The 23,312-nt window shown below is 41.3% G+C and overlaps 4 protein-coding genes across 5 annotated transcripts; 3 read left to right on the forward strand and 1 right to left on the reverse strand.

Moving 5' to 3' along the window:
• Positions 1 to 1,629: 1,629 nt before the first annotated feature.
• LOC129588295 (uncharacterized) lies at positions 1,630 to 2,278 on the forward strand. The gene is made up of 3 exons (XM_055482461.1): positions 1,630 to 1,909; positions 1,972 to 2,040; positions 2,099 to 2,278. Exons 1-3 carry the CDS (start codon positions 1,679 to 1,681, stop codon positions 2,276 to 2,278), a joined length of 480 nt encoding a protein of 159 aa, XP_055338436.1. The 5' UTR covers positions 1,630 to 1,678.
• Positions 2,254 to 12,865, forward strand: LOC129588266 (ATP-dependent translocase ABCB1-like). Its single transcript, XM_055482434.1, has 21 exons — positions 2,254 to 2,498; positions 4,758 to 4,842; positions 4,908 to 4,979; positions 5,064 to 5,091; positions 5,276 to 5,311; positions 5,574 to 5,737; positions 5,843 to 5,889; positions 5,952 to 6,038; positions 6,761 to 6,932; positions 7,015 to 7,139; positions 7,206 to 7,322; positions 7,736 to 8,213; positions 8,604 to 8,994; positions 9,297 to 9,773; positions 9,933 to 10,016; positions 10,087 to 10,193; positions 10,256 to 10,459; positions 10,759 to 11,157; positions 11,417 to 11,611; positions 11,704 to 12,060; positions 12,393 to 12,865. The coding sequence occupies exons 1-21, from the start codon at positions 2,299 to 2,301 to the stop codon at positions 12,588 to 12,590; spliced, it is 4,023 nt and encodes a 1,340-aa protein (XP_055338409.1). The 5' UTR covers positions 2,254 to 2,298; the 3' UTR covers positions 12,591 to 12,865.
• A 1,825-nt stretch (positions 12,866 to 14,690) lies between these two features.
• On the forward strand, positions 14,691 to 16,730 carry LOC129588326 (uncharacterized). Of its 2 annotated transcripts, XM_055482498.1 has the most exons (3): positions 14,691 to 14,834; positions 14,924 to 15,156; positions 15,968 to 16,729. In XM_055482498.1, exons 2-3 carry the CDS (start codon positions 14,999 to 15,001, stop codon positions 16,521 to 16,523), a joined length of 714 nt encoding a protein of 237 aa, XP_055338473.1. In that variant the 5' UTR covers positions 14,691 to 14,834; positions 14,924 to 14,998; the 3' UTR covers positions 16,524 to 16,729. The 2 variants fall into 2 exon arrangements, with proteins under 2 accessions (XP_055338473.1, XP_055338474.1); XM_055482499.1 differs by lacking the exon at positions 14,691 to 14,834 and having other exon boundaries at positions 14,845 to 15,156; positions 15,968 to 16,730.
• On the reverse strand, positions 16,565 to 21,388 carry LOC129588328 (potassium voltage-gated channel subfamily H member 2-like). The gene is made up of 4 exons (XM_055482500.1): positions 20,636 to 21,388; positions 18,888 to 19,118; positions 17,708 to 17,800; positions 16,565 to 17,048 (listed from the first exon to the last, which is right to left on the reverse strand). Exons 1-4 carry the CDS (start codon positions 20,709 to 20,711, stop codon positions 16,960 to 16,962), a joined length of 489 nt encoding a protein of 162 aa, XP_055338475.1. The 5' UTR covers positions 20,712 to 21,388; the 3' UTR covers positions 16,565 to 16,959.
• Between the last annotated feature and the right edge of the window lie 1,924 nt (positions 21,389 to 23,312).

Genomic DNA, 23,312 nt, shown 5'->3' on the forward strand with positions numbered 1-23,312 from the left:
CTGTACGAAATCTGGCTATGAATTAGGATGATGGATGCCACTAAAGGACTTGCTTCGGACAGATTGACCGACACATACTGCGAGAAGTTATCCATATCCGAGAAGTCCACAATCATGGCAGCGCCGACGATCACAATAATAAACGTCTTGAACGCCCTTAACTTGCTGTCGGGGAAATGACTTTGGGACTTTGCCATAACTAAGCCGCTTAGGAATGCTGCAAGAGGCAAAATATTACAGAGCTCTGTACTTACGTACTAGAGAACTGTGCAAGTGCATGCGTAAGTCTGCACTATAAGTGTAACAGTTTTTAACACTCTTGTTACTTTCGTCAAATTACCGATATTACAAGTACTGCAATGCCACCTGAACCTAGTTGTCACAAGTTTCGTGCGACCGAGTGATCGGTAACGGATAACATGCTTGACAGGTGTTTCTTTACAGGTTCCGGAGATGCAAACCACAAAATTGTATTCGTATCAGCTACCCTTAATGGCGAGGTCTGAACGCTCAAAAAGAATTTAAACATCCTAATGACAACAACAAGCATTATGCAGAATATTTAAATCAAGTTTTGGTTCCTATTTGTACGAGTATTTTGTGACTATGAGCCATCTAATTTTGTGCACGAGACGATTTCAAGGCGATATACTCTGTACATATCGGGTGTGGACACTGGAGAGCGTCGATAAACATGAACGGAAACTTGATTGTGGGAATAAATAATATGAAAATGAAAAGAAATGCAGTGCTTACCTTCGATTCCATTGAGTCACTGACTGTATATGTCAGACCAATTACATTAGACATTTAGCGGCATCAGCAAATTAGAGCGTGTGCTAAATGCTAACATTACCGAGAAACGATTACATTGCCGCTTCTGGTTACTGCTACTGGTTACCTTTGCTATGATCCGTTCTTTGCTTTGCTTGTTTCAAAAATGCATTCTGCCGGTGAAAAATATCCATACAAAGCATTCCTGGGACTGTTTTTGGACAGTGGTCTCCCCGTTAACCGGTGTGCGCAGAAAATGTTGCGAGCGTGTGGGTACGTAGTGATCACGGTTCTGGCTGTAGTTTTATTCCTGGACATTGCAGATTTGCCAGTGGAAGGAAGCAATGAGTCGTACGGGCGGGTAAACGTAATTGTTGTCATGATATCTTATGCGTCCACGCAAATCACGTACTTGACTGCTCTTACTTCATCTATATACGCTATTGTCAGATCTCGCCAAATTGGGCATTGCATTAGTTTTGCTCTGCTTACCATCTCGAAATTTGATTCTTCGAAAGATCGCTTGACTAAGTACACCCAAGCCCGGGTTATGCTGGGAATCTTGATTACATTGGAAATTTTTCGCTTAGTGTTTGCGTTATTAGAAACCACGGAAGCTATTTCCTCCACGGTGGATTCGGCAACGTTCTTTAGTGTTTCACCATACTCATTTTTCAACATCACGAACGGCGCAAGAACAATTTATTTATACACTTTGACATTGTTAAGTGAAACTGTGAAATTTTCCTTAACGGTGTTATTTATATTTACATGTTCCATTCTTGGAAACTGCGGTCGCCATTTGCTTACTAATAATTCAAATGTTAGTTGTGAAGCAGCGATTCTCGAGGGAAGCTCAGAAGTTTGCACAGAGGTGCTATTTAAATTACGCTGCAGTAGCGGTATGCTGTACGATCTGTTTAACGAGATCCAAGATGTTTTCGGTGTCAAAATGTTAATCGACCTAATGGAAGCTGTCTTTGAGATATTCGTTGTGATTTCATGGATTTGTTGTTGCATAGCTGTGCCCTCCCTGGCACACAGTTTTCGTACCGGTCGCATGATTGTCATCTTTGTCAAAGCACTCTGTCATCTCGGTTTTTTAGTACACGAGCCAATGCAAGTCAGTCAGCTGGTAAACAATTAATCTGGTAAGTCACCATTGATAAATCCTTAAAACTGGCTTTGTTATTGCAGCCACACCAGCTCTTAGTCAACTGGCGGAAAATCTGTTTTGCACGCCAGCAGTGTATCAGTCAAAAAAGAGTAAGCAAGCAACCTTTAAGGCTGCAAAAATCTGGAAGTGATAAACCACAATTTCCAGGTTGGGATCACCTGCGAGGAAATGGACATAGCATATTCTACAGAGCAGCTACTTCGTAAGGAAATGACCTTTATGGCTGGCCATATGGCGTATCTGGATTTGTCAATGATTGCTTCGGTTAGTAATTTTTGTGTGCTACCTGCACAAACACAACCCTATCACCATATCGATAATCTATAATTCCTGAGCCGCGATTTAAAATGGATCGTAAAGAGGAAGAGGGTGCTTCAAATGGGACAGCAGGAAGATCCTCAAGGGGCCATGTTAACGGCGCATTTGTGCACAGCGGAAGCACCGATCAGCTCGTCACAGACGATACCACTTCCTTGAGTGACCATGAACTTGACACGATGCAAAATGGCCAATCATCTGTGACGGTCGGGGTCAAACCAACTTCCACGTAAGCTTTCAGTTCGTTGTATATGTATATTGCATTATGGGAAACTTCGGCTGAAATGGAAGAAAACTTTGAGTTTTTTCAAGTTACTTTGCATGCTTCAAAGTAGTTCTCAAAGCTAAAACTGATTTCGAGTTACAACTGACCTCGATGTCAACAGTGGTCACTTAGTGTCATACGTAAATTGGTAAAACCATGCAGGTATTAATATGGAATTATTACGAACCAGTTTGCCGGTTCATATCAAAATTCAGTATTCAGTATTTTCAATGATTTCCTTGCAACGAAAACCCAGACTTCGTTATAATTATCTTGTATTACGTACGTAGTGTAAGTTAATCCAATTTTGTCCAAGTACAGAGACATAATTCTTCTCCTGGGGTTTAATTACTTTGGATGCAGAGGAAAATTTAATTTTTAAATTTATTTTACATGGATGGTGCGCTAGTAAATATGAATGTAACGGTGAAACAACTGATTAAATATTGATACTAGTTATTACTAGTTTTACAACTTTTTATTAGTAGAAGTATGATAATCCTACTGATTTTTAGCTTTTTTGCAAAGTACGGCGCAAACTAAATGAGAGTGTTTAAAACAATTTTGATTGCGAGTAATACTTTATTCATTAGTCGACCAACATGAAGCAAGGATATTATTCACAAATAAAATATTGTTTTTCGGTACAGTACTAAAAGAGCGTAGTACGGTATGCCGTTTAGAAGAGAAATTTAAAGGCAAAGTATTGATCTGTGGGATCGCATCGGCTCACCATGAGTGATTCAGAAACCACAGCGGCACAGCCGATCGGCTGTCGTTTGTACCTAAACATCACGGCTGATCTAATCCTCCTGGAGGAAGATGGGCGCTTCAAATGGGTTCATTTTATGGACTTTAGGTCGTGCTCAGTGGCAGCGTTTACACATCCAATCTGCCACAAAATCCATTGGAAGTTGTTGCTTTTCAGTGCCTAAGCGCAAGCCCAAACACGAAAATAATTAATATTACTGTATTTGAAATTAGAAATTTTAGCTTTTATCAAAAGGAGGGCTTAAAAGCAAAGCGCAGAGCGTATCGACCCTGATAACAGGTACCCGATTTTCTGTTATTATGGTTAAGATTTTATTATTGTTAGAATACAAGTCATCTGGCTGCAGAATGTCATAAAATAAAACTAAAAATGTGTTTGGGAGTGCGCAAAAGTTAACTTTTCGTGCATGTACACGAATTTGGTACCTTGTACCGGCCCACTTCCTTAATTTGACCGGAGCCATAACCCGAGTGCTAACGTTAGTTCTGATCAAAGTGAAAACCTGATTGTTGATCTTAGTTTTAACCATAGTCTTAACCCGAGTGCTCATGTTAGTGTTGTCGAAAGGCTCCTTATGTGTTAGTGTTTCCTTAAGTGGAAGTGATAATTTATTGATATTTTAGAATTCTTTGTAAGCATGTTTCGGTAGGACAAAAACGGTCCTTGACTTTTCATTTTAAACAAAAAATAGTTTTGTAATGCTTCCATTGCTGGTCTGAAAGTGTAACATATGGAAAAGTATCTGAAAAAAGGTTCATTTGTTATTTGGTCAAAATAGAAGTTAGTACGAGCGAGAGAAATTCATCTTCAATTCTTCTACTTAAACGAGGCATATGTCGATATGTGGTACCTTTTACAATTCACAAAATGTTTCACACGCCAGTCAGATTCTAACAATAATAAAATCTTAACCATAATAACAGAAAATCGGGTACCTGTTATCAGGGTCGATACGCTCTGCGCTTTGCTTTTAAGCCCTCCTTTTGATAAAAACTAAAATTTCTAATTTCAAATACTCTAATATTAATTATTTTTGTGCTTGGGCTTGCGCTTAGGCACTGAAAAGCAACAACTTCCAGTGGATTTTGTGGCAGATTGGATGTGTAAACGCTGCCACTGAGCACGACGCTAAAGTCCATAAAATGAACCGAATTGCGTGAATAGCGCCCATCCAATCCCTCCAGGAGGATTAGATCAGCCGTGATGTTTAGGTGTCGTTTGTGAATTGTGAGTCAACCCATGCAAGCTCGCAAAACTGTCGTTGTAATCGTTTGTTGTTATTTCCTCATGTTATTTTGAGTCAGCCTGATAATCAACAATCCTTGCAATGTAGTCCGTCACTGCGATCTCCTCCTGCCGATGCGCAGGATCTTTTGAATCTCGTCTCGATTTATTATCTCATGAAATTAGAATCTCAGTAAAATGCGTCGTTATGTACCTGTTTCACGTAGGCCACCGGATGAAGAGGCCAAGAAGAAGAAAGACGAGAAGGACGACGCGGAGCCTAAACTGCCGCCGGTTCCGTTCTCCACCTTGGTGAGAACTGAATATCCTCGAGTATTTATCGTTTTCCCTCACCTGTTTCGTTATGGAATTGATAGTTCCGCTATGCCACATGGGTGGATGTCGTGCTGATGGTGGTGGGAAGCCTGTTTGCCTGCGCGACGGGGCTGGTAAGAAAGCGTGACGAACGCTCACGAACCGTGGAAAAGTGCTGTCTGCATTTTGGACGGTGTAAACGGGTTCGATATTTGCAGGCATGGCCTATGATGAACGTTGTCTTCGGTACGCGGTATAAGCACCTACACTGTCAGATTCAATTAAATACAGATTGCTCTAAAAATCATTGAATCTTACAGTAAAAATTTAGAATATCATCACGATGAACCGAGTCGGAGCGTATATGTTTGCTGAAAAGCGCCTTGAATAAGTCTTGTATTAATTGCGGTTTTTTATTCTTACTTGTTAGGGGATATGACGGATTTATTCAGTGTGGGCGAGGGAGGTATGTGTAATGATTGTGGTATGATAAAACCGAATCTTCCGTTGGAAATAATTGTTTAACGACGGGATTATTGCAGAAAAATGCTGAATTGCAGAATTTTCGAGGCGATTATTTTTTACTTGTTTTTTCTCTCGTTTTTTATTGTTAGGTGACAGTTCAGTATTTTTAATGATTTCTGTATATTTTGGTAAAATAGGTGAACAACGAGCAACGGTTTACCTGGTTAAACGTCGCAGAAGGTTTATGCTTATTTCGTTGTTAGGAATTCCTTCCGGTGAACCGAATACTACGAGTTTTCCCATACTACCAAATTCATCGTTTTCCCCGATAATTCCGTCGGCGACGTACATGGAGGAGCAGATCAATAAATTCACGTACCGCTATCTGTACATTGGCGCGGCATCCTTCGTGGCCAGCGTATTTCAGGTATGGCCGTATGGGGAACAACGAGTGTTTACATTCTTCCCCCGCATTAGATGACCTTGCTTATACAGCATTATTTACTTATTATTTACTTACAATATTTCACAGGTGGCCTGTTGGGTTACCGCCTGTGAGCGTCAGATTCACAAGATGAAGTGAGTGCGCAGCCGTCCTAAGTATACTTAATTTGCAAGATTTTAATATTTGCAAATTTCAGAAAGAAATTTCTGCACTCTGTACTGCGGCAAGAAATGGCATGGTTTGATACCCATGAAAGTGGATCACTGACAACACGTTTATCAGAGTAAGTAACCGGGTCCGGGATGGTGATAGCACCAAATTTATCTGGCTTTGATTATTTTTGGTTGGAATGCATAGTATTGGCCAATAATTAAACCAGCAATCACTTAAATTAGTACTTTGTAATTTATTTGACTTTTGGCGATATTTGCTGACTGATAAGGCAACCAGTGTTCTTACAAATGCACTGCTTACCGGCTTCTTCAGTACAGGTATTACCGTTTCGTTGCTGATAACGCTGAGTAATTTGATAATTATGTAGAACAGCTTTTTTTCTAAACATTACATACTTTTTGTATTTTATTTATTCGAGATAAGCTATTACAGCAAAAGCTCGCTGGCTGAATGGCACTCAGGTCACTCAATACAAATCTTTTAACTTTATTGCTGTGATCTTTTTAAACCAGGTTAAAATTCTTGAACCGCTTTGATTAATTTGTATAGCTTTTCCAGGTTAAATAAACCAGTAAATGTGACTCCCTAAATTCCTAACGAACAATAAGAAACACCTACAGGTCTGTACTTCGGTACTCGTATTATCTGGATTATTGCCGGGCCGGGCCAAGATCCCTTAAGGATTTTACTATAGCTGTGTAATTGTACTCTTGGAAGTTTGAAAATGACCCACGTTAATACCGCAGAAACGGGATTTATAATACCTAGTTATTACGCAACAAGTACCACAACCGTTTATGACGAGTCTACAGTGATACTTGTGTGATGCAGCGATATGGAACGAGTGAAAGATGGTCTCGGTGACAAAATGTCCTTTGCTCTTCAAGCCTTTGCCCAGTTTGTCGGAGGTTTCGCCGTTGGTTTTTATAAAGGATGGGATTTGACTCTGGTTATGTTATCCCTGGTTCCGTTTTTGGCCATTGCCGGAGCTTTTATTAGCAAGGTATATGTGTCGGCGTGCTACGATGCGCAATTTCTTCAGTTTGAGAATATTTAGCCTGATTTGCATACATTTTGTTGGTTAGCTCGTCAGTGAGGCATCCACTCGGGAACAGGAGAAATACGTGAAAGCCGGCGCCATCGCTGAAGAAGTACTGGGATGTATCCGGACTGTGACGGCGTTCGGAGGACAGCGGCGAGAAATTCGCAGGTGGAGATTTTTCTCAAGCTCATGTGCTACTGGTCAAAACGATGACCTCCTTTGTACTTGATTTAGATACGATACGCAAATGGCAGCAAGTGAAAAGTTGGGAATTAGGAAGGCCTTCGTCACTGGCATTGGACTGGGCGCTGTATTCGTAATTATGTATGCGACATACGCACTGGCTTTCTGGTACGTTTACCTCTGGTTGTTCGTTAATTACGTAAGAAATCATTTATGAATTAATTTTTTAATTGTTTAATCGTTATCATTTCACTAATAAGTAACTTAACAAACTTTCAAACTCTACACTGAGCGCATTTTGCAAAACGTGGATACACATTTGTGGATATTCATTTCGACCAAATGATTTCTACAATAACATTTTTCTAATAATTTCTAGAGTACAGTATACACCTAAAACTCCTTGATTATTTTATTTTAGTTTTGATGGTGTCAATGTAGTTTGATGCACTACCCTGCTTGTTTAGCTGCATACTATTGTTTGCATCCTTTATAACCTGCGGTAGTATGTGCACTTTTTGATTGTCGACTTGTTAGTGTTATTGTCACTTTGCTGAAGTTGATAACGCTTTTTCTTGAAGGTATGGCTCGACATTGCTGGCAGCCGTCCCCAAGACCAAGACCGTCGGTGAGATCTTCACAGTGATCTTCTCCGTCATCATCGGTGCATTTTCAATCGGCATGGCTGCACCGCACTTGGCCACGATCGCCACCGCCAAGGGAGCAGCGGCAACCATCTTCGAGGTCATTGACAGTGCTCCCACGATTGATTCCTATTCGGATGCCGGCGCCAGGCCCGACAAGTGCGAAGGACGCATCGAATTCCGGAACATCAAATTCCGGTACCCTACCCGCCCGGATGTGGAGGTGCTGAAGGGCGTTAACGTTGCGGTGAATCCCAATGAAACGGTGGCCCTGGTGGGTAATAGTGGCTGCGGGAAGTCGACGCTGTTGGCGCTGTTGCAGCGCTTTTATGATCCGGAGGAAGGGCAGGTGTTGCTGGATGGGCGGGATATTCGGGAGCTGAATGTGCACTGGTTGCGATCCAATATCGGCGTGGTACGTTTGTAACAACAATAATTTGTATTCCTATTTGTTACAGTAGGAATAATTGTTGGGGATGCTTGTTTCATCGCCATAAATATTATAACATTCAGGGATAAAAAGGAAATTAAGTTTCACTTTTTACGGTTACCTGTCCTGTAATTACTGTACTCGCTTATCAGTTCACATACATAACGAGTAAAATTGTTTTCTATTAATTGCCAGCTGTTTTGTTATTTTATCAATTATCCTTCCGAATGGAGTTTTTCAACTTTTTTCTTTGGTCTACATTGCACGTTGTGTTGCTACTTTGATTTTTAGAATACAACACTGATATGTGAAGTAAAGAATTGTTTTTGTAGTGTTTATATTGTCCAGGATTTTGTATTTTCTTGTATCGATCAGGTGGGACAGATGCCGGTTCTGTTTGGATTGACCATCGCCGAGAACATTGCCCTGGGACGCACAGTGACCGAAGACGATATACAGCGGGCCGCTCGTTCGGCGAACATCCATGATTTCATTGTCGGTCTACCGGATGGTTACAACACCATGGTCGGAGACCGTGGAGGTCAGTTGTCCGGAGGACAGCGTCAACGTATCGCTATCGCCCGCGCCTTGGTAACTAACCCGACCATTCTTCTGCTGGACGAAGCCACGTCGGCGCTGGACGCCGAATCCGAGCATCTGGTGCAAATGGCTATTGATAAGGCACGGGAAAATCGCGCAACAATTGCTATTGCCCATCGTTTGTCTACGATTCAAAACGCCAGTACGATATATGTTATGGAAAAAGGTACGCAAAAGGAAAACTGATGGAAGTGTAAATTAAATTATGTTTTTTCTCGGTTCGTTGCTTAGTTATTTTATTATAGTAGTTGTGTAAATTACAGAGCGTATTATGAAAATTAAAATAAAATTGCTTTAAGTAATTAACAATGTTATATACTGTATGTTAGGGCAAAAAAAAGGGAAATGAAGAACAGAAGGGAAGTTTAAATTAAATTATGTCGTTTTCCGTTATTTACTGTAGTAGTTACAAATTGCAGACATTACACTATGTACTGTAATACCATCAAGAGTGTACCTTTAAAACAGGTCATGTGGCCGAACAAGGAACCCATGAAGAATTAATTTCTCAGAAAGGCATCTATCAGGAACTGGTCAGTCTCCAGCGCATTCATCGCGCCGACGCTGTGACGCCAGAGCAGGCCAAAAGCCAGCAAGATCTGGAGGAGGAATTCCACGCAGAAACCGATGCCAAGAAAGTAGCTATAAAACGCCAGAAATCGATCAAAGCCGCTAAGGAAAAATCCAAAGACTCCTTGGAGGAAAGGATGAAGGAGCTGAAAGCGGAGGAGGCGGAGGCGCCGACATTTTTCCGCATGCTCAAGGAGAATAGTCCCGAGTGTGGCTGGATTGCTGCCGGGACTCTGGGCAGTTTGATTCTGGGCACGGCAATGCCGGCCTTTTCCTTGCTCTACAGTCAGATGTTCGAAGAGTTCAGCACAACCGATCAGGAAGCATTGAAACGGGCTGGCGTGTTTTGGTCCTGCATGTTTTTGGTTTTAGGAGGTTGGTCAGTCAGGCACTTGCTTTTTCTGCACCAGTGCCTTTTATTGGTTTTCCGTTCAGTTGGGATTATTATAACAGAACGTAGTGAAGGTTTTTTGTAGTTCATTTAATTTTTAGAATATTTCTAGAAGCGAAACAAACCATTTGCTGCTTTTTCAGCTGCTAATTTCATTGGTCATCTACTGCAAGCCGGAATGTTTGGTACCAGCGGTGATAAGATGACGCGCCGTCTTCGCATTCGAAGTAAGATTACCAGTCGTATTACTTTAACATCAGAATGCAGTACCATCGAATTGACCCTGATGTCTTGCAGCATTTGAGAATGTTCTTCGACAAGACATGGCATACTTTGATGAAGAACGCCATACCACCGGGAAACTGACCACACGTCTGGCTACCGATGCTCCCATGGTCAAAGGGGTAAGACTTGACAGAATTGTGGAAATTTGGTGGAAGACTGCATGTTGAGTATATTCTTGTAGGCGACAGGATATCGCTTAGGTGTTTTGGTCAACACCGCGGTTGCCGGGATTGCAGCCATTGTTATTTGCGGATATTTTGGTTGGCAATTGGGATTGGCCATTATCGGCTGTGCCCCGGTTCTGATCTTGGCCGGCGGCATCAGCATGAAACTGCACACCGGTGACCAGCAGAAAGACACCAGGGAATCCGAGCGAGCGGGAAATGTACGGTTCCATTAAATTGGTATTGTGTAGTTTAAACTGTTTAGTAGAATTTTTACTTTCATATTTCATTAGTTAAAAAGACATTGTTCAAAATCCGCTACGTAAAATGATTATAATTTAAGTATTGAAGAAATAATCAAAATTGTATATCTTCAAAAACAATTTTGTCCAAAGATGTGTATTAAAAAGAAACAGAAATATTTGACTATTGTTATAGTACTTAAGAGTTTGCTCAGTGTAGTATACCGTGTGTATTTTCGAGCTCGTTAGTGGTGCCAGTTTATTTTGGATTGCTTTAGACAGCGGCGGAATCCATTGAAAATATTCAGACGGTGCAGTCTTTGTCACAAGAACCATATTTTTACGATCAGTATTCGAAGTACCTGGAATTTCCTCACCAGACGAATCTGCGCCGAAGCAAGGTGTATGCCGTGGCCTTTGCATTTTCGCAGGCCGTTATTTTTCTGCTGTATGCCGGGGCCTTCCGTTTTGGATACTACTTGGTATCGATTGAACAGATGAAGTTTGTGGATGTTTTCCGGGTGTTTTTCGGGATTGCCTTCGTAGCAATGACCTTCGGACAGATGACGTCAATGCTGCCGGATTATTCCAAAGCCAGAATATCGGCCGGTTTGATTCTCAAAATGATGAGTCAATTGCCGCGATTCGACGTGTACAGCACTGCGGGAACACGTCCGGTAAAATTTCGTTAGTTTTAATATGGTTTCGATATTTAACCGCATTGTTAAACAACTGTCTTTGTACCGTTAAAAATTTGGCAAAATTAAAAAAATTCCAAAGCTAAGCTGGTCAGGTATATATATGTGGTAGCGCTGAACATTGCCATTGTTTAAATACGGAACATTTTGAAAAATGAAGGCTCAAGCCGTGTATTTATCAGAAACTGTGCCTTCTTAAGTGACAAAATAATAATTTACTGAAGGTTGGCTGTTACAGGAAGGAGGCGGGGAAATCGAGTTTCGAAACGTGTCTTTCCATTATCCATCTCGTCCTGATGTTCCCGTGCTGAAAAACCTGAGTTTCCGCGTTCAACCTGGTCAGACACTGGCCATTGTAGGCGCCAGTGGTTGCGGCAAAAGTACGGTGGTATCGCTGCTTGAGCGTTTCTACGACCCGGTGGAAGGAGAAATTGTAATTAGTAACTGCCATTCATTAGCATTCATCAGCTTGGTTTCCTAACCTGAGATTTTTATGATTTAAATTTATTATTTCCGGACTGACAGTTGGTTGACGGAGTGGATTTGCGGAACCTGAATCTGGAAGCGTATCGATCGCGCGTGGCTATTGTGGCGCAGGAGCCCATCCTCTTCAACACCTCCATTAACGAGAACATCGCGTATTCTCTGCCCGACGGCGCCGTGGTGCCGGAAGAGACCGTGATGGATGCCGCCCGTGTGGCGAATATCCACGACTTTATTATGAACCTCCCGCAACGCTATGAGACGGGTGTTGGAGAAAAAGGCACGCAATTGAGTGGAGGTGAACGGCAACGGGTGTCCATTGCCCGTGCGGTCATCCGCGATCCGCGGATACTGCTGCTGGACGAGGCCACATCGGCGCTGGATTCCACATCGGAAAAGGTCAGTCTGATGCTGACTAATGCGCGATATCTGTAGTTCCGATATCTTTGTCGACTTGTTCGTGTTTATGATGAAATCGTGACCGGTAAAGTTTAAGACTTCGTTTTCGTAAATGTTTTCTATACTGGCGAGCGAAATTAAGCGCTTGCAGGCTTTTTTAGTTGAATTAATTTAGGAGAAAATGCAAGACCAGAGATCGGTTCAGTTATGCATAAAACAGTAACAATTTTCTGGGTTTTGCAGTAAGTATTAATGTTACAAAATCCTAAGCATAATTAAAGTTGACAATTTTACGTGGAATAAGCGGTTGTGCTTGAATTCTTTATTCACAGGTTGTACAAGTGGCTCTGCAAGCGGCGAGTGCCGGTCGCACCTGTATCGTCATCGCGCACCGGCTGTCGACGATAAAGGAGGCCAATGTGATCATGGTAATGGACAAGGGCACCATCATGGAGCAGGGCACCCATGAAGAGCTCCTGGCCCAGAATGGCCTCTACGCCGAACTAACACGAGGACAGCGCTTAAAGTAGAAGGTCACGCGGTTGGGCACCAAAGGGAAAGAGAGTACTATGGGCAGTGGTCGTCTTTATGATTTTTTGTATTTTTGTTTGTTGTTGCTTGAGCCTGGATTTCTTACGTTGAAAGTTTTCATTTTGCTTTATGTGATTGACATAGGCTTTCCGCAAAATTAATGAGACTCACTTCAAATAACTTGAATAACGCAAAACTGGTTTTTGCTTCCTTCTGTGTTAATTTTTTGTGTTTAAATGATTGATTTACGTGTGGAATGAAATTGAGCTTTTAACGTTGTAACGGAATGTGGGAGCATATGTTCGCGTATTATGCGTATATCATTAGCGTATTAATTATTATGAACTCGCAACCAGAATCTTTTATTTTATTACAAATATTGATTTAAAAGCGCGCGTAAATGAGCCATATTGTAAAATTGATTAAAATTTAACATAATAAAATTTGTGGGTGGAAAATCTGATATTCTTAGAAGGAAGATGTGTGAATGGAAAATTAAATATTAGTTATTTCATGTAATACTGTTCAGCATTGAATGGAACGATTGCCTAACATGTCGTGCCTAGTAATTTTGAAAAATTAATTGTTCATATAATGGCTCATTTGGATTGCTTGCTGTCGATCAAAGCAATTTCCAACGATGTTATGGTATTACAGTGTGTTTACATTGTTTGTAAATTGTAAGTAGCAGTCGTTAATCCTGCAGCTAATATTTATATCCCTGATGTGATAAATCGGATGATTCCGTACAATGAGTGACAACAGTCGACTATCCATTACACCTGGTAATTCATTTGAACATCTTTAATCTGCAAGCGCAGTGCTTGTCATCCAGGCCGGAAGTGCCGATCCAGATGTTCCGTAATCGCAATACAGTGCTGGTGGCAACATATCACATGCAACCTATTAAACGGAAATTGCCCTTCTCATTGACGATTCTGTTGACGGTATACACCGAATAGCTGTTTCTTTTAGTGACGTCTGAATAAGTCACATTCTCGGCAGATCGTGTCTTGTCAACGCGATAATGATGGCGCTAGTGGGGGCAAAAAATTTACCTAGTAATATCCTTCATTTTATTTCTTTATTGCTTTTATAAATTATTGCATTTTGCAACGGGGGATGACATCTCTTCCTATAATGTAAGTATATACGTCGACTTCCTACGTGCAAATATGAATCAAGTACCGGAATTCACAACGCTGGTACATGTACATGTTACATGCTTTTAAGATTACTTCTACTAATAAACAGCGAAAATCAAAAAATTTTTGAACGTTCAGTACGAATACAGCATTTAAATTTTAACAACAAAATTGCACACGTCATAAATTTACTTTGACAGCGCAAGATGTAAATTGCCCACATTTCGTACATGACAAGGTTACAACAATTATTTCCGGCATCGTACATGCTGCATTTCGGCTAGTTCGGTACAAGGATGATTGTTTCGAAGGTAAAATAGAACGGTACAAAAAACTGTTTTCATCTTTCAGACAGTCTGGTAATTATACGGTTGCACCGTATGTACTGTATAGCCGGTGAAATTTTGCGGAAATATGCGCCGGAATACAACTTTACGGTAGTTCTGTGGAACGGTTGCTTATGACTGGTTTTTATTAAATTTCTTAGAAAACGGCACAGCACGTGATTGCTTTTCATTACCCGTAGTCATGAGTTACGAGTACAACCTTCACAATTTTGTTGACACTTTCTTTCACATGGAATGATGGGCGCATGCATTCATTTGTGTGTAATAACAGCGCGCGCTTTATTAAACAAAAACACCGTATGACACGCTTCCACTGAATCAATGACCTCATCTGCGCCGGGCAAGCATTCAATAATCGGATGTTATTGCCTTTGTTCTTGACTGATCCCTAACGCCGACGTGGTGAAAATTCTTGGATGTTCTGCAGTATAAAAAAAATTAACGAATAACTTGCGCGCGCAGTTGCATATTATGCAGAATGCGAACGTCCTACAAAAACCGGCAGTTGTCAGTCAAAATGTTGCCAAACAATGCGGTATCACGTGGAAATAAACATTTTCAAGAGAACTAAGCGGAAAATGCCCCGAAACTGTATAGTGTAACACTTTTGCATTTATCCAAGTTGATATAAACACAAGCTTTCGTGTATATGCATACCGAGTTATTTACTATGCGGTTGTTTCCTTAATACTGAAATGCGTAACCTAAAATCTGCTAGCGTGTCGATTAGTCGAATTTGGTTTTTGTGTATGTAAGTCAAACACACTATTACACTAGTTCGGAATTTCTGAAAGTCTTACTATAATTATTGCTGCTCGTGTAATATTAATTGCGTTGCAGTGATTTGTCCAGCACAGCTGATACGGATTCATAGGAGAGTTGAATAATTGAGTGGAATCAAAGTGAAAATTTAAAATGAGCGTCTGGTTTGAATCTCCGGCCATTTCTGTGGAGGAGGACTGTTTGGATTCTCAGGATGCTGGGGATAACGCATCCGATGTGGAATTACCGCTAGAAATTTTGGAGAAGATATTACAGTTGATGCCGGCATCCCATCATCCATCTTTAACAAGGTGAGCAATATAAGTAAAAGTTTTTTTGTAGAAAATACTACCAAAAATTATAAGGAAATCTTTTAAGCGCACGCCACACTTACATAAAATTATAGTAGTATTACTGCGCCATTAAATGCCTGTATGAGGAAAACTATAATCACTGTACATGTTTAGACACAATAACAAATCAAGATTATAAAATTATGGAAAAATTTGGGGGTGATAATTTTTTGTGCGTATAATACAGTTCATGGTAGTTACGACATGTGGCGTGGCAGTTTCGTTACAGGAAAGCAGAAATTGGATACGAGCTGTAATATTAGCACATTATATATATACGCGCAAACACGCAATAGTTTATTACAATTTCAAAATTTCCAAACCTACATAGTGTGTTGCGGAAACGCTCATTTATTCTGCAAATAACATGCTATTCATTGCATCTAGTGCATCAAGGCACAGTGTAAGCATCACGTGCCTGATATGTCAATGGGAAAATTGAATACAATTAAGCTGTGTAATTCGATTCTTTTTAAGCGTTAACACTTATCGGTATCGATCTCATGGTGCGGCATCCGATAAGCAGTTTTTGCAGTGTTTGTTGTCTGTGCGACATATCGCGCCGATACAGTATTTTCAACAATCTTCTGTTAGCAGTTTCACACGATTTCCGTTTTTATTCGTTTTTTTATACATACCTTTGTTTGTTTGTATAAGTTTACTCGTCATCTCGTTGAACTGCTTTTGAGTTTTATTTATCTGCCTGTATGTACTGCTATTATTTTCTATTTTTTTTACTCGTGGTTATGTAAATGTTGAATATTTTTAGCGTCTCCAAGAGATGGCAAAGCATCGTAGCCGAGCCTCTTTTAAAACGGGAAGTGATCATAAACTCGGACCACTTCGACACCGCCTGGAAAACCCATTATCAGGATCTCTTTGTTCTGAAAATCTTCGCCGACATGGAGCCGATCGTGCAGGCATACGAGCATATCCTGGCGCTGTGGATCATGCGCTTTGTCGGGCAGCATACCCGCACACTGTGCCTGGCCAACGAACTATGCAACAAGGCCCACCTGGTGTGGCCGCGGCTGCGACGCCTGCTAAGCGAGCAGTGTCCCAAACTGCGAAAGGTGATCTTTCAGACCGGCCAAATCCGTCTGGATGTATTATGCAGTATGCCGGCGACGGTGGAGTTTGTAGGATTAGAGGAATGCCGGGTGGTGAAACGGCACCCGGTGGAAGGCTTTACCGAGTGTGTACTAGCTATGAAAGGTCACCAGCGGGTGTCCATTGATCTGCGCCGGATATCCGCTGGCAAAGTGGAAGAGTACTTGCGGAGTGTGCATAGGAATCACCGAACCGATCGTAAAGACTCCTGCTAGCTTTAATTTGCTTTGTTTTTTATTAAGTTAACCAGTGAAACCAAAGTTGTACATTTATTTTGCAGCAGTGTATATGTAGTCTCGCAGAAACATGGCATTACTGTCGCAGCGGAAACTCGAAAAAACAGAATGCCTAGAAAAGTCGTACAACACGATTTTGAATCCATTGACTAAATAAAGTTGTACATACAGGTATTATATTTTTGCAGCAATGTATATAGATATCTAGTTTTGCAAAAACAGTGGCAGATCTGTCACAACGAAAACCCGAAAAACAGAATGTCTAGAAAACTCGTACAACAAGATTTTGAATTCATTGAATAATACTGATTGGATTATGCCGGAAAATGGTTACAGTAGGGACTGTACACCAGCGGAATCGTGGCGCAGTCCGAAGGGAATAAAAATTAATTATGTTATGCGTATGACATGATAATTATCTGGATGTACGTGAGCGATTGTCGTTCTTTGTCTTGCTTGAGCTAGGAATGGGGTTTGATGGGGTGTCTTTGGGATCTTTTCCCGCTATATATAGAAAAACAATTATTACGTGCCACGGTTATATATTACCCGGGGTATAGCAGATACGTTTTACGAATAGGATGCATTTTATTAGGGTGTGCCATTTACGTACAGCGCTACTAGCATATAATTTGATTAGACGGAATTTCATCAGTAGTAGCGTGCATTATTTGTTCCGACTATTAATCAGCGTCAAGTGGTCTTGAATTATGTTGGTCAATTTCATGGGAGATATATTATAATCGCATGCGATGTATATAGTAATTTGTAGCTGCCGACGAATAGTTGCCAGAATCGTTGTTGTACAATATGTATTAGCCACGGTAAAATGTTGCGTAAGACCTTGCTTAAAGTGGAATCAATTTCATTTATAATTACTGCAACCGCCAGATTTGTTAAATTATTGTTTTGCATTGCTGTTTTTATCTGATTAGAACGTATTAATTTTTGTCTATGCTTGCATAGGAACTACAGAGTTCATGGAAAAAAAGTCTTAACAATATTATTTAATACGGAATCAATTGTATATGTTTGTATTCAGTACTAATTAAATGTCATATGTGTTGTTCTTAATAAAATGTGACACTAGTTGATGTACGAAATTTTGTTCGCCATTTATTAGAAAGAAATAAAAGGTCATCGCGGAATGTTTGTATACTGACCTGTAACATCTTCGAAGTTGAGTATGTACAGCACCACAACGGAGGTCTCGTTGCGCACCGGTATGAGAATGACGTTGCAGAGCATCTCCGTTCCTATTAAGAGAGAAAAAATCACCCAAGGTCACGATTGTATCTCCAGGTGGCAACTGTTAAAGATTTTCAAGGCTCGGCGCTAGCCATTGTTCTTATTCCCATCCGGTCACCACTATACACCATTAATGAACGCCCCAGAGCCCAGTTTCACACTTAAGCGCTGCTGATGAATGGTGTAACAATTGCTTGAAAGCCTCCTTGTACAACTGTCGTCAACGTATGTTGCTGCCTAATGCAATTCCCATCGCGCTGTATATATGCATTTCTTTTCCCGCATGCAACACATAAAGGGCTATACACAGTGCAGTGTGACAGGAAATCGATTCGGCAACGGAGAAGTGCGTGTGTGTAGCTGTCTAAGGATGGCTCTTCAGTTTTTTAGGTCAGCCGTTAAATTCTCCCCATTATATGACAAACGTCCCTTACGTGCGAAAAACTGGTATATGTCGTTTCACTCTCCCGGTCGCTCCTTTCCGAGGGTTGTTTTGCCAATTCTCAAAAGAAAAGTTTACATCATGCTGTGTAACCGGATTTTTTCTCTCTGTTGATTGCTTTCTTTCTTTTCTCTGCTTTTGCCGATTATTAATATTATATGCCTTTTCTTGTCTGAGGTCACTGTGTGTATGTGTCATGGTTTTATCCTTTTCAATTTTCCCAACTGTCATTTTCATCAACACTAGCGTGTGCGCTGATGAAATTTCGATTATCTTACGTCATTGCAAATTCATCGGCATATTAACTGTCATTTTTTCGCTTCGCTGTTATCGCATGATATGTGTGTGAATACTTGCAATATATTTCGCCTTTGTTTACAAAATAAATCCCCTTTCAGTACAGCAGATTTCCCAATGATAAACGAGATTGGACAGTAATCGATATAAAGTCAAAACCCAGGGTCTGTCATTGCCGGCTAATCCCGGACAGTAATAAAGGGACGATGCGAAGCGTAACCGGCAATAGCGGCGCAAGTGCGCACTTATCGTTACGTTACCAGTAATCACATTTTTTCGGTTCAGTGGACAATGGTTTTATTATTGAAAAAAAGAAGGAAGAGATTTATCTGCCGGCATTATATGCGTCGCCTTACCGTCTTTGCGATACAGACAGAGCTGTACCAGAACCTCCTCGGCCTGCCGCACACCCGCCTCAATTTGCCTAATTTTCGTCAAATCCGTCCGCGGTCCATGCAGCAACTGGATGGTGTAATTGTTCTTCATTACTTCCGGCCGACTGAAGCCAGTAAATTCAAAGAAGCGGTCGCTGGAGTAGATAATGGGAACGTGTGGTGTTGTCGCGTTGCAAATAACAAAGACGCGATCTGTTGCAGAGGAAAAAAACAAGATAATGTTTTACATCCGGTGTATAAATGAAAGGTCAACGACAGTGTAATGCTGATCATGCAATTAAATGCTCATATTTCGTTAATCACTGTTATAATACAACCGTAATTCCCCGAAACACAGGAAAAAATAAAGCCTTATTAGCGGTTTTGTTGAATATCAGGGATTATTGTGTCTCATGTACTGTAAAATATATAAGCGAACAAACACAACTTAAAATAATATTTGTGCAAACTGTGTATATAAGAAAAAATCAAAACAGGTGTGTAAGCGTCATGTAAATAGGTGGGGCCTCTAAAACAAGTTCAATTTGCTCCGGAAAAGACGCCGGATTGAGGAGGAGAAGAGCAATACTGCGCCAGACTGCTCTTATTGATACAATTAAATCAACACACAGGAGCACATTGCGCAAGGCGCTGTGCATACCCCGTTATGGATGAATGATCGATAAGTGTACAGTCGCACATAGAATTTATACAGGGAATAGGGAACGTGCCTACCGCTAATAACTGGCCATTTACTTTTAATTTACTTTGGCAAAAAAGCGGAAGATGCTGATTTACATTCGACGCCTGTGCGGCAACGGGATAGGTGTTCGTCCCGGGCAATCATTGACAGTAAAGAAACCAATAAAACACGTGCGTCATACGCCGGTACCGTTATTTTACGCTGGGTATACGTTGTCGGCGCGTGCTCAAACGACAGTCGGTGCACGTTTAATTCTTTATGAGTAGGTGTTCGGGTAATTATCTTTTTCCTATTTCATGTACTAAACTGCAGTACCCAGCAACTGCAAAAATATTTTAGCTGCTGCCTAATTTTTGGACCCGAACTTCCTGCTGTCCAGAGTATTCTTGCGGGAATGAGTGTAATGAGATGAATAGCGCTGTTGAGCTCATTGTTATTATATTATAATACCGTTATTTTTAATTAATTTAGACTTGCAGCCATATAATGCATTTTAATTGATTCAGCGATCGACAGGAAGCGCTCGCACACCGGCATAGTTTGTTTTTAGAAATCAAAGGCTATATCAATCTATATTTTAGGCCATACGTAACTGATGCAGCTATTATGTTAGCTGCAAAGACCGTAATCATTATAATGCAGAGCTGCACACGAATACCGATATTAATAAACTTTGTGGCAGTAAATCAATAAACAGCCTTCTATAAATTAATATATATTTTCTTTACTGCTGTTGCTGTTGCTGCTTAGGTTCGCCATATATCGACAAAAGCTGGACCATAAGAAATTGCATAGACCGTACTGTTTTGGATAAAAATTTAGTTAGAATAAATGTACGCATTTTAGTTAAAAGTAAATAGTTAAGCTGATAAATAAAAATTTGTAAAAAAGTTTTTCTTAACAAAATCATGTTCAGAATAAATTAAGCGCCTAATGACCGAGTTTATGTAGGACAAAAGCCCGACAAACCTAGCTGGCGAAACCGCACTTACGCACACTTAGCCCATAAAATGACAACAATACGTACTCTGGCTCTCGAACTTCCGGATGATGGCTTCGATAAAGGGGAATTGCTGGCTGCCGCATTCCCGGCGTATGGGCATGGTGCCGGCACTGTTTGTTGACTGAATGGTGGCGAATTGGCGAGAGTGAGCGTTGAGGGGGAACAGGCTATGGTGTGAATATGTATATATGTGTGTCGTTAACGCGGTGACTTCCTACTCCAACTACCGGAACACGGGATGATCCAGGATGCGCGAGCACACAATCTTCTTTGGAGCCCGGCGCGATCTTATATATACACAAGACTCAAGGCTCCGGACAGAATATTATTCACCACACGGCATGCCTGCCAGCGACAACCATCATTGAATGCGGCGGTCCCCCGGACACACGCAGTCCCCGGCAATCAAGGCGCTTGATTGCTGGCAATTGCTGGGAAAATAATCGCGCACCAGGGCGATATAGATGCCAGGGCCAGTAATTCCTTCCAACTGCCCGCTTCAGCTTCGCTAAACCGATCCGCAAACAAACAATAACATATTCCACCAGGGAATATATTATATAGTGAAGATCACGGAGAGAGAGGGGGGAAATCATCAGCTGCCCAGCTGGGCTTAAGTAGGACGTTGGGATGTGTGCGGGGATGTGGGGAATCTTGTTTGTGTGCGGCAGGCTGGAAGAATGATGAGGCGACCGGCGTTAAAGACATTCATGTTTTAATACGCGGTGCGCTGGTAGTTCATACTTATATATACGTGTGTACATGTGTGTATTATCTAAGTCAGCTGGCCAATGCCGGCATCGATCCATTATACGCATTTCCGCCTGTAACCGGCACCCATTGCGTTATATGCGACCGGCAACCTGATCTCGCCGAATCGGCGAAATGGGGTTTTTAAGGGAATCTTATAAATATTGATGGACAAGTGAAAAATGAGCGTGTGTGTGTGCTTGTGTGTGCGTCTACCGGGCTCAATCGGGGGTAATCGGCGACGTGTCAGGGTAATAAAAAGCCAGAGTACAACTTTACTGGCGTGAAAACTCTGGACAACAAAAAGCGGGCGCCGAATATATACTGTGCCGGGTTTTTTTCTCTAGAACGGGGGGTAACATGAGAGAGATAAGCTGGGCAGTTCCCATCACCGGAAATGATCATCTGCCGCGCGCGCGACAGCTGATACGGCCGGCATGAATAGAAGCAACGGGGCTTTGGTGCATCCTCTGTCCCATATATGCCGGTAATGGTAGACGCTAATGCAGGCTGCCTTTGTCTGATTATGGAAGAAAATGCGCGTAAAACGCTTAAGACGCCGGCGACATAAACGCCAAAGTGAATGTTTACGTAACGGCCCCTGTTTAAAAAACATGACAAAGACGTCATTTTTACTTATAAGCCAACCCGGAGCTCGGAAAGTGCTAATCTAGTGTTACCAAACAGAAATGGGATGTTTTCGGTATTATGTGCAGCACAGAAAGATGCGTGCCGATAACGTATATTCCGGATATATCCAGTCGAAACTTGGGATAAATATATCCCACTGACGACAATTTTTATTTTATGGCATTAGAGGAAATTTGGCACGGCATATATCGCATTGCGACGCCAGTGTCAGTCTAAAGAAGGACATTTCCATGCATTTTTTACTAGGAACTTTATTAATTATGAAAGCCGGCAATTGCTACGAGTAGCAGTAAGATAAATCAAACACGCAAGCATCTTATACATACTATACCATATAACGTAGGACATGCTATTATTGCTGATACATAGTTCGTAATCACATCTTGCATATGTTGTTTTCCCGTTTATAACGTCCGTGATAAATAAATACGTCATAAAGAAAACGCCACCACGCGCTCATTAGCATAGCCGATCCTGGGAAAATCCAGGGCATTGAAGGTGAAACGGTAGACTACAGGTAGCGTACTCCCGATATAGGATCATCTAAAGCCAAAGCGCAGTTAAGGCACGCAACGCGGGTAATCAATCCTTTGCATGGTTTCACAAGCCGGCTCATAAAACTGCTACATTTGTCAACAGACGGATTGGATCGTCAGGCTCAGCCAGCCCTAGGAGATAATCCAATTTTTACTCAAATAACCGAGAAAAATATTGGCAACTCCCTGATTACCGAGAAAATAGTGCCGCTAGCTGGTTAATACACAGGATAAATTAAAGAGTGCGGGATGTTCTGCCGCTAAACATCAACAACGAATTATGTAGTAATTATGCAGTGGAACAATTAAACAGGTACGACCGCCGGGGTATAAGAAAACAATCTGCCAGGGAAACCCACCACAGAACGAGGTTTGCTTGTTCTGTTATATGGGTATTATATGTAATTAATATACAGCCCTGCCGGGCCAAGTTGGGGCAGTTGTAAAAAATAAATTATAAAATAACTGTATTCATTGTTTTGCTGTTATCTTTTAGCATAGTTAATGTAACTTTTCGTCGCAAATCTAGAACTGTTAAATCCGGTACTTATCGGTGTGCCAGTAGCGAGCCGATCGGTGATTTAGGGGATGGGATAGTGGTCTGTTTTAGGGCGCTTATACGTGCGCTTCTGAAAATGTCACCTGCAGATATTTTTTCGTGGATGTTTTTGAAAACTATTGAGAGACCCAAAAGGTGTCTGTTACAAGTTGGGAGAAGAATCGTGCTCCACGTCTGCTTGCGGTCACCGGGGAATAAGGTGTTG

The sequence above is a fragment of the Paramacrobiotus metropolitanus genome, unplaced genomic scaffold (assembly GCF_019649055.1).
Source record: "Paramacrobiotus metropolitanus isolate TYO unplaced genomic scaffold, Prichtersi_v1.0 Parri_scaffold0000029, whole genome shotgun sequence".
In the NCBI taxonomy this organism is placed as follows: Eukaryota; Metazoa; Tardigrada; class Eutardigrada; order Parachela; family Macrobiotidae; genus Paramacrobiotus; species Paramacrobiotus metropolitanus.